General features: G+C 35.5%; 1 protein-coding gene across 2 annotated transcripts in view; it reads left to right on the top strand.

The window, feature by feature from the left end:
- Positions 1-1,904: 1,904 nt before the first annotated feature.
- Positions 1,905-19,053, top strand: part of TNFRSF14 (TNF receptor superfamily member 14) — a 52,866-nt gene continuing 35,717 nt past the window's right edge. Inside the window, exon 1 of one of the 2 annotated variants that reach the window (XM_053690345.1) lies at positions 1,905-2,220. In XM_053690345.1, the coding sequence (XP_053546320.1) occupies positions 2,194-2,220 (27 nt within the window). In that variant the 5' untranslated portion in view covers positions 1,905-2,193. The remainder of the gene's footprint in view (positions 2,221-19,053) is intronic. The other variant, XM_053690346.1, reaches the window with a different exon arrangement.

Genomic DNA, 19,053 nt, shown 5'->3' with positions numbered 1-19,053 from the left:
TATAACAGCTACAATTATAACAAACAACAGTAACAACTTCCTAGTTCTTCCACTAGTGTTGCGTAAGCACTGTTGTAATTATCCACCCATGGGCGTTGCTGAGTACTGGTACTGTGTGTTAACTCCTCAGCTGCTGAACCATGCTCTCTAAAAAAACAAATATAGCACTATACAAATTGCATACAGTTAAAGAGATAATAAGCTTTTTGCTATATTTTTTTTAAAGTTTCCTTATCTTTAATGAGCCACTTCTTATATGAGACAAGATGACATACCTAAGACAGTACAGAAATAAGATAGAGAAATAAGAGAGAGATGATGAGAGAGATAGAGAAAGAGAAAGTTCGAGAAAGTGAGAGAGAAAGAGAGAGTGAGAGAGAGAAAGAGTGAGATAATCAGAGAGATGAAAGAGAGTGAGAGAGAGAAAGAGAGTGAGAGAAAGTGAGAGAGAAAGAGAGAGTGAGAGAGAGAGAAAGAGTGAGATAATCAGAGAGATGAAAGAGAGTGAGAGAGAGAAAGAGAGTGAGAGAAAGTGAGAGAGAAAGAGAGAGTGAGAGAGAGAGAAAGAGTGAGATAATCAGAGAGAAATGAAAGAGAGTGAGAGAGAAAGAGAGAGTAAGAGAGAGAGAAAGAGAGTGAGAGAGAAAGAGAGAGTGAGAGAAAGTGAGACAGAGAGAGAGAGAGAAAGAGTGAGATAATCAGAGAGAGATGAAAGAGAGTGAGAGAGAGAAAGAGAGAGTAAGAGAGAGAGAAAGAGAGAGTGAGAGAGAGAAAGAGTGAGATAATCAGAGAGATGAAAGAGAGTGAGAGAGAGAAAGAGAGTGAGAGAAAGTGAGAGAGAAAGAGAGAGTGAGAGAGAGAGAAAGAGTGAGATAATCAGAGAGAAATGAAAGAGAGTGAGAGAGAAAGAGAGAGTAAGAGAGAGAGAAAGAGAGTGAGAGAGAAAGAGAGAGTGAGAGAAAGTGAGACAGAGAGAGAGAGAGAAAGAGTGAGATAATCAGAGAGAGATGAAAGAGAGTGAGAGAGAGAAAGAGAGAGTAAGAGAGAGAGAAAGAGAGAGTGAGAGAGAGAGTGAGATAATCAGAGAGAGATGCGAGAGAGAGAGAGAGAGAGAGTGAGAGAAAGTGAGACAGAGAGAGAGAGAAAGAGTGAGATAATCAGAGAGAGATGAAAGAGAGAGAGAGAGAGAAAGAGAGAGTAAGAGAGAGAGAAAGAGAGAGTGAGAGAGAGAGTGAGATAATCAGAGAGAGATGTAAGAGAGAGAGAGAGAGAGAGAGAGTGAGAGAAAGTGAGACAGAGAGAGAGAGAGAAAGAGTGAGATAATCAGAGAGAGATGAAAGAGAGTGAGAGAGAGAAAGAGAGAGTAAGAGAGAGAGAAAGAGAGAGTGAGAGAGTGAGATAATCAGAGAGAGATGCGAGAGAGAGAGAGAGAGAGAGAGAGAGAGAGAGAAAGAGAGGGAGAGAAAGTGAGAGAGAGAGAAAGAGAGTTGAAAGAGATAATGAGAGAGATAATGAGAGAGAGAGAGAGATAATGAGAGAGAGAGAGATAATGAGAGAGAGAGAGATACTGAGAGAGAGAGATAATGAGAGAGAGATTGATGAAAGAGAAAGAGAGAGATGTATGTATCTTGTAGTAACAGAAAAAATATCTTACCTATGGCATATGCTCTAGATCCTAATAACAATTATTGCAGCGTATAACAGTGTACAGTACTTAATAATAACTATCATATTAAAGTATTCTTGTTGAGCATTTACACTAAACTTACACAGGCATACAACACGTTTGCATTAAACCTCAATTTAGTAAAGCAAATTCTAAAATGACTTTTTGCCTCATTTTTAGTTTCCTAGCACCAATAAAGTTCACACACAGGTCTGCATGTACAAAGCAGCTTCCTGGGGAACAGAGAGTGACTGTTTTCGTTCCAGAGGACACATTATTTTGTACACAGCAGTGACAGCACACAGTTTGCTTTCTCTTTCACTTTATGCCTATAGTATCGAAACAGAACTCTTATAGCAATTTAGTAAAAAAAACCAACCTTTTTAAAGTAAATAAGAAATAAAATAATGGATACCTTTTTCTGATTGCACAGAGACCATGATGGCGTGTTCTCCAAAGGGGAAAATCCTGAGTACAAAAAAGGATTGGGAAACTAGCACGGCGATGTAATTAACCATAACATAACTATGTCTGAAAACTCTCTGTTACCCTGGGTAAGTTTAAGTTATGTTCAATGTGACTGTGTGGTTTCCGGTCAATATTAAGGTGTCACTGTTTCCTGGCAATATTAACTTAAGGTGTCACATCACAAGACTGTCACTGTTTCCTGGGACAGATGCCAATAGCATTCCGTGTATTAATCATAGCATCTAATAATACAAAATGTGACAGGTGCCCAGAATACTGCACGATTTAAATAATTTATAGTAAGGATCCAACAGCAATTACCAAGAAATCACATGGCAACAAAAAAAATCAGCCAGTTTCAAAATCATGGAATAAAAATAAATTAATTAAAGGGACACTAAACCCCAAATTATTCTTTCATGATTCAGGTAGAGATAACATTTTAAACAGCATTCCAATTTACTTCTATTATCTAATTTGCTTCATTCTTTATATATCCTTTGTAGAAGAAATAGTGATGCACATGGGTGTGCCAATAACATGAGGCATCTATGTGCAGCCACCAATAAACAGCTACTAAAGCTATCTAGATATGATTTTCAGCAAAGAATATCAAGAGAATGAAACAAAGTAGATAATGGAAGTAAATTAGAAAGTTGTTTAAAATTTCATGTTCTTTCTAAATCATGAACGAAAACATTTGTGTTTCAAGTCCCTTTAATTAGGGAAATTATTTTTTTGTCTTTGTTGCATTAGAGACCATTTTAATATATATATATATTTTTTTATAATTTATTTATTTTATTGGAAAATGTTCATTCCTGTACTGACAAAAAAGTGAAAACATATTTTTCTGTGTCTGGGAGATTGTGGCATTGCACTAGGAGTTCTGCTTTTTAACCAGTGACCATAACTAAGGTTCAGATGTACATTTCCTGTTAGTTTTAAACAAATATTAAATGTCAAAAAGCATTTGGTTATTACGCTATTGCTGCTTGTATATAACGGTTTTTAACCTACAGAAGAAGTTTCACACATGCCCCAGTGCAGCAATGCACTACTGGGAGTTAGCTAAAGTGACACATCTGGTGAGCCAATGAAAATAGACATATGTGTGTAGCCTCCAATCACCAGCTAGCGTAGCCCAGTAGTGTATATGTGCATATTATTTTTCAACAAAGGATACTAAGTGAACAAAGTAAAAGTGAAAATAGAATTGAATTTAAAGGGACAGTAAACACCAGAATTTTTGTTGTTTAAAAAGAAAGATAATCCCTTTATTACCCATTCCCCAGTTTTGCATAACCAACACAGTTATAATAATACACTTTTTACCTCTGTAATTACCTTGTATCTAAGCTTCTGCTGACTGCCCCCTTATTTCAGTTCTTTTGACAGACATGCAGTTTAGCCAATCAGTGCTCACTCCTAGGTCACTTTACGTGCATGAGCTCAATGTTATCTATATGAAACATGTGAACTAATGCCCTCTAGTGGTCAAAATGTATTCAGATTAGAGGCAGTCTTCAAGGTCTAAGAAATTAGCATATGAACCTCCTAGTTTTAGCTTTCAACTAAGAATACCAAGAGATCAAAGCAAAATTGGTGATTAAAGTAAATTGGGAAGTTGTTTAAAATTGCATGCCCTATTTAAAACATTAAAGTTTTTTTTGGACTTGACTGTCTTAAAAGGACATGCAACCCACATATTTTTCTTTCATGTTTCAGATACAGAATACAATTTTTAAAAAAGTTTCTATTTTACTTCTATTATCAAATTTGCTTTGTGCTCATGTTATTCTTTGTTGAAGGGATATCTAGATAGGTAGAGTGGCACATGTCTGGAGAACTACATGACAGGAAATAGTGCTGCCATCTAGTGCTCCTGCTAATGTATAACATTGTTGCAAAACTGCTGCCATATAGTGCTAAAGACATGTGCACGCTCAAGAACTTACCTTCTTGCTTTTCAACGAAGAATAACAAGAAAACAAAGACAATTTGATAATAGAAATAATTTGGAAAGTTGTTTAAAATTGTATTTCTGTCAAAATCAGGAAATAACTTTTTTTGGTTTCTTTAAAATGACATAATGCTCTATCTGAACCATGCAAGTTTAAAGGGACAGTCTACACCAGGATTGTTATTGTTTAAAAAGATAGATAACGCCTTTACTACCCATTCCCCAGCTTTGCACAATTAACATTGTTATATTAATTTACTTTATAACCTTTTAAGGGACAGTCAACTCCAAAATGTTTATCGTTTAAAAAGAAAGATAATCCCTTTATTACCCACTAGTGGTAAAGCCCGTGTACACAGGCCATTTTCTTTAGTGCAGTGGTCCCACCTGCCCACGCTAAATAAAATGTTTTAACTAGGAATCCGCCAACCCCCACATTGCAAAGTACATAATAAAGTTATTAACCCCTAATCTGCCATTCGCCCACATCACAATCTACCTAATAAAGTGTTTAACCCCTTATCCGCCATTCACACACAACGCAAATAACCAAATTACAATATTAACCCCTAAACCGCCAACCCTCCACAACACCAACTACCTAATTACACTATTAACCGCTAAACCGCCACCCCCCACAACGCCAACTACCTAATCACACTATTGACCCCTAAACCGCCAACCCCCCACAACGCTAATAATTAGTATAATCACTAAGCCCCCTAAACTAACACCCCCTAAATTAACCCCAATTACATAAAATAAAAAAAAGACTAAATTAATTAAAAAGTACCAAAATAAAAAAATCCTAACTTAAAAAAAATAAAAAATCCCAACACTACATCAAAAAAACAAAACTAAGATTAAATTAAAATAAAAAACTCTAATATTACAAAAATAAAAAAATCTAAAATTACAGAAAAAAACGAAATTATCCAAAATAAAAAAAATGTTGCAATTGCAAAGAATGATTCTCCTATCATGACTGTTGATGCAAAACTGATAATCCACCTTTTAAATAAATTGCCTTAAAGTATTAACCCAAACCTCCATGGGAGAAAGTAAACACGCACAGCAAAAGGCAGCAAAATAAATAATGACTGTATATTGCAATAATGTTTCACTTGCAATAATGAAGCATTTTATACATTATTGAAATGTCAAGTTTAATGGTCCTTTAATTAAACATGTACAGAAAAAAAATGATCCTCTTAAAGAAAAAGTAAAAATAAAGAATATTTATAGGACTCTCTTTCAAAATAAAATTTCACCAATAATCCAAAAGAAATTGCATCTGTACAACATTATCAGAGATCTCAATTAAAACTTAACTTTTACTACATAATTTAAAAACGAAGAAATATTACGTGAGTGTGGTAAACACATATCCAACAGGCATACGTCTGAGAGGCAAGGATCCTCTATGTGCACTGTTAACAATCTCAATTATACAAATATGCAACCTTACTTCATAAGCATTCCACTGGGGAGACTTTGCCTACTTAACTATATGTATGATTGGGGCAATAAATTAGACTTACGACAATGAATTCTGCCTCAGTAAGAAGATTTTACACCATAATCAAATTAAACATATCCTAGAAAAAAACAGACCCAGTTTGGCTAACCTCTCCTCATAGCTTAAATTCTCCATTCCCCTTATTAGATGTGTGGCCTTTGTCTAAACTTTTTCAAAGTTTTCAATGTATTTTTTTGAGATCGGTCCCCAGAACTGCACTCCATACTCAAGGTGAGGTCTTAACAGGGATTTATATAGTGACAGAATTATGCTTTCCTCCCTTGCATCAATGCCTCTTTTTATACATGCTAGTATTTTTTTAGCCATAGAAGCTGCTGCCCTGCATTATGCACCCATCTTTAGCGTGTTATCTTTTACTACTTCCAAATCCCTTTCCTCCTCTGTTTGGCTAAATCTAGTCCCATTTAAATAATAAGTTGCTTGCTTATTTTTACTTCAAAAATGTAGAACCTTGTTTTTTCCAGTATTAAATCTCATTTTCCATTTACCTGCCCATTCTTCTAATTTTTGTAGATCCCCTTGTAAAGCAAGTTCATCCTGCCCTGACCTAATGACCTTGCATAACTTTGTATCATCTGCAAAAATAGAGATGTTGCTATTTAATCCTTGCTCCAAGTCATTAATAAAAATAATAAAATAACAGGACCCAGTACCACTCCCTGGGGGATTCCACTCATGGGCCTCTAGTTATTAAGGTCTGTCGGACCTGATCCGACAGTGCGGATCAGGTCAGACAGACCTCGCTGAATAAGGCGAGCAATACGCTCGCCGTATTCAGCATTGCACGAGCAGCTCACAAGAGCTGCTGGTGCAACGCCACCCCCTGCTGACTCGAGGCCAATGGGCCGCCAGCAGGGAGCTGTCAATGAACCTGATCGTACTCGATCGGGTCGATTTCCAGCGATGTCTGTCCGCCTGCTCAGAGCAGGCGTACAGGTTATGGAGCAGCGGTCTTTGTGACCGCTGCTTCATAACTGGTGTTTCTGGCGAGCCTGCAGGCTCGCCAGAAACACGGGGCATCAAGCTCCATTCGGAGCTTGATACATATGTCCCATTACCTTTGTCCAATCTGAGTCCTATAAATAATCTTGCTTTTTTCCTTTTTCTTTTTAAGAGAATATTTTTTTCAAGACAGTGTTATTAAAGGGAAAGTGAATACTTTATGTCAATATGTTTATGTGATTAAGAAAAAACTAATCTAAATGGCAGTGTTTGCTTAATTTGTCAGTAGCCATACCACTTTGGAGGAGCTGCTTAATATTTGTTACTAGAGTATACTATGCTAGCAACTGTCATATTGTTAGCAACACCTTCATTGCTTTATATTTTCTTGTATAATGTGTGCTGAGGTCAAATATGGACTGATATGTGGCCAGGTTAGGCTTGCTAAAATTCTTAGGGCCAGATTACAAGTAGAGCATTATTTAATGCTTGCACTCGAGCGTTAACTGCTCTAGAAGTAAGCTTTTGTCGCATCGGGTTGCGCTTGTATTAAAAGTTGAAAGTAAACTTTTTTTGCTTTGCGCGCTAACCCGATGAGCGTAAAAGTCCAAACTTACAATATCAGGCGTGTGATAAACTATTCCCCTATAGAAGTCAATGCAGAAAAAAAGTGTAAAAAACTCTAACATCCTAATCACACACAAACCCAATCGCATGTTCTCAAGTGCCCTAACTCGACATAAAAATATTAATGTTTCACATTCCAATGTTCTTCACATAGCAGAATAAGTTCTCTTTATTCTTAAATATATATTTATATATATATATATATATATATATATATATATATATATATATATGATGTTTTTTTGGTAAATTATTATAAGGTATAGATAATGTTAATACGTCTCAGGAGTGTCCTCCAGTAATGTTGGTGTATTTATCAGCAGCAATTGCCACCAACGTGTTACGTATTATTGGTTCATGTAGGTACAGCAATGGCACCACTAACGGGCAAACTCCCTAATATTATTAAGGTTGTTAGGTTTAATACCTAATATATCTTTGTATGATATTATAGGGAGGGGTGCTTCGCACAATTCAATAATTCAAGCACATATCTTGAGAATTCAAGAGAGATTCCCACTAAAGAATGCAATTTGTAGCACTCACTGCCCTGACTAGTTAGGCAGAATATGTGGTCAACTAAATTAAAACATAACTTTTAATATTGCTATATAAAAAAGGGGTGGATCATCAGTTAGCGCTACCCAGCCCACGCCAGTAATTACAACAAGAGCGGTATGTTAATTGATCAAATCTATACAATAAATTGCTATGCCGTAACAACAACTATTCCTATCCATTTAAAAAGAGCTCCCAAATGCTCTCTATTAACTCCTAACGCGTTTTGCCCTACTGGTGTGTTATGTTTATACTTGTGTGTTATGCTTATACAACACACAAGTTTAAGCATAACACTACACTCCTTGGGTCCTACAAATAAGGCCTGCACTGTTACTTTTAATAAAATTGATGATATTGCACAATATCACTAGTGCAATACACATTATTACACCCATTACATTCAGTGAGTTACATGCACCTGGCCCCCACTACCACCCATGTAAGTTGGAGCGAATGTAAAGTGTATTATATATCCATCTATATTAACTATGCAAACCTTTGCTATATACCTTACCCTAATATTCACTAAGGCTATCATACCTCAGAGGCCTATTATAAAAATTGTATACACTAGGGTAATTGCATTGGAACTACTCCTTCCACTGTTTTTAATTATCGTTCACCCCTTTTTTATATAGCAATATTAAACGTTATGTTTTAATTTAGTTGTCCACATATTCTGCCTAAGTAGTCAGGGCAGTAAGTGCTACAAATCGCATTCTTTAGTGGGAATCTCTCTTGTATTCTCACGATATGTGCTTGTGTTACGTATTATTAGTTATGAATATTAATAATTAATAGCAGTATAAAACTATTGTCAGGGATGTCTACAATTAATATAGCAGAATTTTGTCAATACACTCCAGCAAGATGTTAAATTTCTGTAGTGTACCCCAAAATATACACTGTTGAGATATCTATAAATTTGACAACAATAATATTATTACAAATTAATATTTAATCGCAATATAAAATATTCCTAAATTCTGATCAGTAAATCTCTATATACACATTGATTATATTTATGTAGTAACTGAATATCACCTATGACTAGTTATATCTATCAATTGATCAATACAACATTAAAATATTAAGCAGGCTTTAGAGATATTTAGATTAATTACTATTCAATAGATATTGTCTATTATCCCATGAATGGATGAAATTCTTCTATAAATTAACCCAAACTCAAAATGAATTAAAGGTACCTCAGTATTATGAATACAATATTTCTATAGAAAGAGGGCGCCACAATAGCGTGATATCGTCTGGAATGCAGGTACAGATAAAAGTAGGTGTTATGCTTACCAGATGGTGTGGCACTGTACTGTGACCAGTGCAAGAGAGCAGGCTAGCACTTAACAGTGGCTAGTACACTGTAGGAGCCAGGCTCCAAAGGCACTTGTTCCAGTTGCAACTTGGTATTTGTCTCCTGTTGTCTGGACTTCAGGTGTTGCAAAGGAGTAATCTTATGTGTGTTGTTCAGTGGGTATATATGAACCACAACACAGACAACTTCAATAAAAATGACTTTTAATATTTTATGACGCGTTTCTCAACCTACAGGGGTTGTTTTATCAGATAAAAAAGTGAATGTCATCATTAACAATTGTTGGCAATTTATACACATTTGTGTAAAAAGAGGAAGTTGTCATCAGATATGTAATCCAATAGAAAAACATTTGTGTGCATTCAGCTGTGGAACCAACACAGGATCCCAGCTGTTACAATTTAAAAATTTGAACTAATTTGCAAGGTTGTATATATGTGAGAATCTAAACTTTAACCTGTTAGTTGCAAGATGAAAATGAGTGAAATAAAACAATCTTGTCACTTTGTATTTACTGCCATTTGTTACATGTATAGCCTCACTAAATTGTTTGTTATAATAGATGCTATTCTTTTGCATTTAAAAGATAATATATTTGGTTAAAAGTGTTGGCAGATAAAAAGTGTGTGCGTTGGGAATAAAGTAATTCATAATACAATTCTGAATGGAAGACAGGGTTTTAAACCTGTTGTTTGTATTTAGAAATGTTAAATCCTTGTAGAAGATGTGTGTATGTGAGAGGTAAAGTAATTTATAATCCAAGTCTAAATGGGAAGCTGAGTTTTGAACCTATTGTTTGTATTTAAACAATATGAAAAAATGTTGAATTCTTATAGAAGATGGATACTTGTATGGATTGTCACTTTGTTTACTTTAATAGTTATTATATAAACACATGTTGATTTGTGTGGTGAACACTATTCTTTATAAATTTAACAAGGAAGAAGAAAATGTGTGTATGTCAAAAATAAAAGAATGTAAAAAAATGATAGGTTGAATAATCAGAATCCAGATAGGAATCTGATCATCCAACCCATTGTGAATATAAAAATTGAAGATTTGGTATTGGAAATAGCTCCAAAGAGATTAATTATAGTGGATTGGTGCATGTTTGAACTCCATGAAATATTTTAGTGTAATAAACATTCTAAATCTAAAAAATAAATATATTTGTGCATTGGGATGCCTATACACAAAATAAATTGTTCAAATGAACAGAAAAATTGGAGTGTATGTATATCCATGCACACATAATTATAAGAAAAAAACCCCCTTCTCCTAGTAAAATAACTGTGTGTGTGTGCTTGTATATATACACATGTTTGTACATGTGTGTGTGTACAAAATATGTGTGTGTGTGTATGTTCTGTATATATATATATGTGTGTATGTGTATGTATGTATGTAAACATATATGAATGTATATGCATGTGTGCGTGCGCGCACACACACACACACACACAAAAACACATGTGTGCGCGTGTGTGTGCGCACACTTATATGTAATGAAATGTGAAATATTAAAAATAAGTCAAAATGAATTAAACACCAAATATTACCATTAAACTTACAATAACCATTTGTAGTTATCCAGAAATATTAATCCAATGCCAAAATATGGATTACTAATTTTTTTTTTTTTTTAATTTTTATTGTACGAAGAAAAACAAGAAAACACAGACATAACACACACTTCTCCATACATTGGAGATTACAGCATAAAAAAATATATATATATAAAAGAAAAGAGCTCAAAGCATACAAATCAAAAACTTCTACTCATCTCAAGTATAATAACAAAAACCTTTCCCGGACAGTCCCAAAGAAAAAGAAAAGGAGAGAGAAAAAAAAAAAAAAAAAAAAAAGGGAAGAGTTTTCCCTCTCTCCTCTCACCCCCCCCCCATACCTGTATCCCTCAACCCCTCCCTAATCTAGTTTGATGTTAATAATTTGTTCTATGTATTGTACAAACTCATTTCCCTAAATACACACAAAAACCTTCCACTTTCTACAAAATTTTTCTCTTAAGGGCCCCCCTAATTTTGATTCATACGCCGCCTTAATTGATGAATCTAATAATACTTTCCTCACTTCTGAAATGGTAGGTGTCTTACAGGAAATCCAATATTTAAAGAAAAGTGTTCTAATAATTATTAATGCTACTAATATAAAGTCAGCATCTTTGTCCCAAGGATTACTAATTTACAATGCTTAATTAACAACAATTAAATATTTCAACACAAATCTTACCAAATCTCAATAAATCTAATAGCACTTCCAGAAAAATATAATTAAGCTATTTGGCCCAAAATAGTCTTATAATACTTCAAATAATCAACCAGAGATTTAACCACAATAATAAATGCAATTTTAAAATATATCAGAGTAACTCCAAATTAACTTATTACTTCAATATACAAAAATCCTTTCTTCTTAAGAGTAAATTGCTTAATGCTAGATATGATTATTTATAGACTACACAGGTTTATGAAATGTGAATTATAACTTATAAATTACACCTTTAAATACAGCTTCAATTAAACTACTGCTATAGACACTACCTTTGATTTAAAATATTAAATGTATTTAAGAATCGCTTATACTTTACCAGATCCAATGAGAGTTTCAGCTTTTCCAATCAGAATTCTGTTTCACCGTCATATAAACAGGTTTTGCACAAATCTGGAGGTGAATAGTAGGCCCAATTTTGTTTGCTCTTTTTGGTATAAAAAGAGTTTCCCATCAAAAGTTTTTCTCACAAAGACTGTCAGTAAGTCCGTAAGGCAAGTTAAGCAGCAAGCCCCTTTCACCTCCTGTGCAAAGAATTTTATCTGTGACAAAATCCCACCTTCATTTCTAATCACCCAATGAAACGATTCTGAGTACGCCCTTTGAGTCTGAGCTTATCTCTCATTGGAGCTTGGCAATTTATCTCTCCTGACAGCCACATACCTTGTGGCTGTAATACCTCATATCAAACACCAGGGGGGCACAGGCAACTGAAATGTAGCTTTGTTTGCAAAATCTTAACTGTATTTCAACTATATATATGTTTTATAGAAATGTACTTTCAATACATTTATAATTTCATAGTTTTAATAAACTATTTGTTCAGTGTATGGCCCATCTAATATAATTTAGCATGTATTTTTGAGACTAAACATGGGTACACTTAGAATATATATATATATATATATATATATATATATACATGTGATATATATTTCCTACTATTTTATATCATAAATATAGTCTGAAAGTAGCAGTGTAATGTAATTAATCATATAGCCATATGTATATTTGAGCATCATTCTATTTGAATATAAATACAGTATATTCCATATTTAGTGTACACCACGTTTTCCAGTCCTCTCCTTATTCCCTACGTACCTGCAGTTGGAATTCTGTTGGAACTAATACCATTATATATATATACAGGTGAAACTCGAAAAATTTGAATATCGTGCAAAAGTTCATTTATTTCACTAATGCAACTTTAAAGGTGAAACTAATATGTGAGAGATATGAGAGACTCATTACATGCAAAGCAAGATAGTTCAAGCCGTGATTTGTCATAATTGTGATGATTATGGCTTACAGCTCATGAAAACCCCTAATCCACAATCTCAGAAAATTAGAATATTGTGAAAAGGTGCAATATTCTAGGCTCAGTGTCCCACTCTAATCAGCTAATTAAGCCATAACACCTGCAAAGGGTTCCTGAGCCTTTAAATTGTCTCTCAGTCTGGTTCAGTAGGAATCACAATCATGGGAAAGACTGCTGACCTGACAGTTGTGCAGAAAACTATCATTGACACCCTCCATAAGGAGGGAAAGCCTCAAAATGTAATTGCAAAAGAAGTTGGATGTTCCCTAAGTGCTGTATCAAAGCACATTAATAGAAAGTTATGTGGAAGGGAAAAGTGTGGAAGAAAAATTTGCACAAGCAGCAGGGATGACTGCAGCCTGGAAAGAATTGTCAGGAAAAGGCAATTCAAAAGTGTTGGGGACTTTCACAAGGAGTGGACTGAGGCTGGAGTCAGTGCATCAAGAGCCACCACACACAGATGGATCCTGGACATGGGCTTCAAATGTTGTATTCCTCTTGTCAAGCCACTCCTGAACAACAAACAACGTCAGAAGCGTCTTACCTGGGCTAAAGAAAAACAGACCTGGTCTGTTGCTCAGTGGTCCAAAGTCCTCTTATCTGATGAAAGTAAATTTTGCATCTCATTTGGAAACCAAGGACCCAGAGTATGGAGGAAGAATGGAGAGGCACACACTGCAAGATGCTTGAAGTCCAGTGTGAAGTTTCCACAGTCTGTGTTGATTTGGGGAGCCATGTCATCTGCTGGTGTTGGTCCACTGTGCTTCATTAAGTCCAGGGTCAACGCAGCCGTCTATCAAGAGATTTTGGAGCACTTCATGCTTCCTTCCGCAGACGAGCTCTATGGGGATGCTGACTTCATTTTCCAGCAGGACTTGGCACCTGCCCACACTGCCAAAAGCACCAAAACCTGGTTCAGTGACCGTGGGATTACTGTGCTGGATTGACCAGCAAACTCGCCTGACCTGAACCCCTTTAGAGAATCTATGGGGCATTGCCAAGAGAATGATGAGAGACATGAGACCGAACAATGCAGAAGAGCTGAAGGCCGCTATTGAAGCATCCTGGTCTTCCATAACACCTCAGCAGTGCCACAGGCTGATAGCTTCCATGCCACGCCGCATTGAGGCAGTAATTGCTGCAAAAGGGGCCCACACCAAGTACTGAGTACATACAGTATGCATGCTTATACTTTTCAGAGGTCCGATATTGTTCTATGTACAATCCTTATTTTATTGATTGCATGTAATATTCTAATTTTCTGAGATTATGGATTTGGGGTTTTCATGAGCTGTAAGCCATAATCATCACAATTATGACAAATCACGGCTTGAACTATCTTGCTTTGCATGTAATGAGTCTATCTCATATATTAGTTTCACCTTTTCAGTTGCATTAGTGAAATAAATGAACTTTTGCACAATATTCTAATTTTCCGAGTTTCACCTATATATATATATATATATATATATATATATATATATATATATATATATATATATATATATATATATATATATATATATATATATATAAAAAGCATTATTATGATTGACTAATTAATATATATATTACTAATGATTAAATATGGACTCCTATCTATGATATACTTCATAGGACAACTTATTGAATATGTATTCATTTCCAAACCTCATTGGGATCATATTCTGAAATAAAGCAAATGCTGTTTATTTTGAAATACAGTCAAACATTTTAAATTCAATACAGATACATATTCACTTAACTTCATATGTATTATATTATATAAGCATTTGACACATCCCCCAGATCCATATAGATACATTTTACTGAGGTACAAATGAAATATCTGAAAAGTTCTAATATAGGTTATTTAAAATCCCAATTTGCTTTCACATGCCTGTAAGTGTCTTTTCTAGACAACATATGTGTATTCAAACCTTCAAAGAATTATTTGTCTCATAGTTTGCATGTGTTAAAGTAATAACCCTCCTGAGATTTTGCTTGCTTCAAATACTGACCAATACTTTCATATTGGTGACTACATGAGGGGGTCAGTGATGAACTAACTCTTTAGACAGGAAACCCTTATATGGGCGTACAAATCTGAGAATGCCATGTGGTAAAATCTCTTTGAAGTGACTTGCCTTCACTATTTGAACAAATGTTTACTTTGAACTCTGAGTTGTGCATTTGTGTACAGGTATACCTCACTTTACAGCGCTTCACTTTACAGCGCTTCGCTAATACAGCGCTTTGTGGAGCTGAAGTTCAACCTCCAAGGATTTTAAAACAGTGCTGTAATCTTCGTGAGATTGCAAGAAAAGTGACTGGCACCATTTTATTATGCTTAGTTCACTCTGTTTACATCATTACAGTGCAATCTGTGTCTCAGTGCTATACTCTGGCAAATTGTACTACAGTGATTGTCACTATTTTACAGGTACAGTATTCATTGAATACTGTGCTGTGCGAGTGTTAAACTAAACTTAGCTCTATTGTACACCTAATATAAGTTAGTTAAAACATGTTTTTAAGTTTTTAAACACACTGGCAAGTGAAAAGAAAGCTAAAACTGCCTTGTTTCACTTTAAGGCGGTTTTCACTTTACAGCGGGGTTCCGGTCCCTAACCCGCTGTATGAGCGGGGTATACCTGTATAGAGGGGGGGGGGGGTTGATTTCTGAGTCTAGCTTCAGAATCTTGACAAATGGATTTGCATTTAGCAAGGGTCTAAGCATTTCATATAATATTGAAGTATTTCATATATTTTATGTTGAGATATATATATACATATATCAATTAAATATCACTCATCAATACCCTGACAATTTATACAGATACATATAGGAATATCTATTTAAAAATACTTAGAACATTTACCCCTATGTGAAGAACATTGGAATGTGAAATATTTATAGTAAATACACAGCTAAACACTTTACTTAAACATGAATATTGCATAAATATGTTTTTACATAATCTACTTAAAGGGACAGTCAACACCCGGCAGAACTTAATACTATTATTTAGATACTCAGAATAAGAAATTTGAACTGCTGCTGGGAATCGCCGTGACCGCGGGTAAAGAATCCGACCGAAGATTCTATTCTGATTGGCTGTTTATTTTGAAAAGAAATGTATTACGTTACTTTCTCCAAACACAGTATTAGCAGCGCAGCTAAGGAAAAAAGGGATGTGTGGCAGAGATTTAAACCAAATATACCTGATATACATATATATATATATATATATATGTATATATATATATATATATATATATATATATATACATGATATATATACAATGATAAAATCACAAAAAAAAAAAAAAAATTGTAAACAGCAAGCAGTAAATACTTCTTATACCACATGCAATTAATGAATGAGGGATCAATGTAGGGTCAGTTCATCCAAAGAACGTCACAAATCCGATCCGTGGGTTGCAGCTGCTTCCAGAGATATGTCACACACCTCTCTCAACTTGAAGATCCTATGGCAAAAAAGAACAGAGCGCACACCCACATCAAGGTTGATGTTTCCACATTTAATATATATATACAACGGTTACAAAAGATAGTATAAAAACACAAGCCTGTATCCCACTGTAGGGGAAAAAATCGGGCAGTCCCAGTTCACATCCAGTGAAAGTCCTTCAGGAACTCGAAAAAACAGACGTCCGATTATTTACTTGTAATGGATGTTAGTCCTTAGGAGCCTCGTCAAGCTCCGCCCCAACGCGTTTAATCCGCTTTAAGCAAACTTTTTCTAGAGGATGAATGGTTGAACCAGATTGGCCGTTCAGCAGCCAATAGATAGAAAGTGGGAGCAACTTAAGGGCACGGTCAGTTGACGTGTGAACAACCATTCATCCTCTTGAAAAAGTTCGCTTAGGGCGGATGAAACGCGTTGGGCGGAGCTTGACGTGAATAATCGGACGTCTGTATTTTCGAGTTCCTGAAGAACTTTCACTGGATGTGAACTGGGACTGCCCGATTTCTTCCCCTACAGTGGGACACAGGCTTGTATTTTTAAACTATCTTGTGAGTGTTTTTAACCGTTGTATATATATTAAATGTGGAAACGTCTACCTTGATGTGTGTGTGTGCGCTCTGTTCTTTTTTGCCATAGGATTACGTTACGTTGGGTGGAGTTTGGCGGCCATGTCTACAGCTGAAAAACGTATGTGCTGTGGACGATTACTTCATAACGTTAGAGGTATTTAACATGGGAGGTGGTGCAGGCGCATCTTATTCTGAGTATCTAAATTATGGTATTAAGTTCTGCCGGGTGTTGACTGTCCCTTTAACTGCAAAGGGCTCAATGCACTTACAAATATATCTATATATGTATTTATGTGTTTATATGTGTATATATGTCTGTAAATACATATGTACACATATAAATACATATGTACACACACACACACACACACATATATATATATATATATATATATATACTATATATATATAATATATATATATATATATATATATATATATATATATATATATATATATATATATATATATATATATATATATACTAGTTGGTAAGCCTGCCCAAAATAAAAAAATAAACCTAATTCCTATGAAAATTAAAAAGCTCCCCCCCAAATAAAAACACCCCCTAATCTAATGCTGAACTGCCAATAGCCCTTAAAAGGGCTTTTTGTAGGGCATTGCCCTAAGTTAAATAGCTCTTTTGCAGTTACAAAAAATTCTAAGTCCCCCCTAACAGTAAAACACACAAACCCACCAAACCCCCCCAAAATAAATAAACCTAACACTAAAAAACCTAAACTATCCATTGCCCTGAAAAGGACATTTGTATGGGCATTGCCCTTAAAAGGGCATTCAGATCTTTTGCTGCCCATCCCTAATCTAAAAAAATAAATAAAAAAATAAAAATAAAAAAAACCTGTCTAACCCCCAAAACTTAAAAAATTAAACCTAAGTTTAAACTAAGCTAAAATTACAGAAAATAAAAAAAACTAATATTACAGAAAATAAAAAAAAAAATTATCAAATTTTAAAAAATTATGCCTAATCCCTATGAAAATAAAAAAGACCCCCAAAATAAAAACACCCTCTACTCTAAGAATAAACTACCAGTAGCCCTTTGGGTATTGCCCTTAAAAGGGCATTTAGCTCTTTTACAAAATGCCCACCCTAATCTTAAAAAGAAACCAAAAAAAAAACCCTAAATCTAATCCCCAGGTTGGTACTCACCGTTCCTGAAGTCCGGCGGAGAAGGTCCTGTCCCATGTGGTGAAGTCTTCTTCCAAGCGGCGACCTCTTCTTTCTTCTTCCAGGAACATCCAGCCCAGAGCGGAGGGCAGAGCTGAAGAACGACCGGTAATCCTGGAACTGAAGACCGGCGACGCTGAAACTGAAGACCGCGAAGCCATGGAGTATGGAGGATCCTCTTCGTACGATTGCTGCCGTACATTGGATAGTGAATTCAAGGTACGAGATTAAAAATGGCGCCCCTTGAATTCCTATTGTTCAAATCAGCCAATAGGATGAGAGCTACTGAAATTCTATTGGCTGATTTGAATAGCCAAAAGAATTTCAGTAGTTCTCATCCTTTTGGCTGATTTGAACAGCCAATAGGATTTGAGTAGCTCTCATCCTATTGGCTGATTTGAATTTGAAGAATCAGCCAATAGGAATTAAAGAAACGCCATCTTTAATCTCGTACCTTGAATTCACTATTCAGTGTACGGCGGCGATCGGAAGAAGAGGATCCTCCATGCTCCATGGCTCCGCGGTCGCCAGTCTTCAGTTTCAGGGTCGCCGGTCTTCAGTTCCAGTGTCGCTGGTCTTCAGCTCCGCGGTCATCGGTCTTCAGCTCCACCCTCCGCTCTGCGCCGGATTGTCCCTGGAAGAAGAAAGAAGAGGTCGCCGCTTGAAGAAGACTTCACCGCATGGGACAGGACCTTTTCCGCCGGACTTCAGGAACGGTGTGTATCAACCTGGGGGTTAGACTTAGGTTGTTTTTTTTTTGTTTAGATTAGGGTTGGCAATTCCTAAAAGAGCTAAATGCCCTTTTAAGGGCAATGCCCAAACAAATGCCCTTTTCAGGGCAATGGGTAGTTTAGGTTTTTTAGTGTTATGTTCTTTTATTTTTGGGGGTAGGGGGTTTACTGTTAGTGGGACTTTTTTCTTATGCAAAAGAGCTGTTTATCTTGGGGCAATGTCCTGCAAAAAGCCCTTTTAAGAGTTACTGGCAGTTTATTCTTAGATTAGGGGGTGTTTTTATTTGGGGGGGGCTTTTTTATTTTCATAAGGATTAGGTTTAATTTTGTAAACTTTGGTAATTTGTTTTTTTATGTTCTGTAATGTTAGCCTTTTTTATTTTTTGTA

The sequence above is a fragment of the Bombina bombina genome, chromosome 8 (genome assembly GCF_027579735.1).
Source record: "Bombina bombina isolate aBomBom1 chromosome 8, aBomBom1.pri, whole genome shotgun sequence".
NCBI classification, from domain to species: Eukaryota; Metazoa; Chordata; class Amphibia; order Anura; family Bombinatoridae; genus Bombina; species Bombina bombina.
The sequence above is the reverse complement of the archived record's forward strand: the minus strand, read 5'-3'. Positions and strand labels throughout refer to the sequence as shown.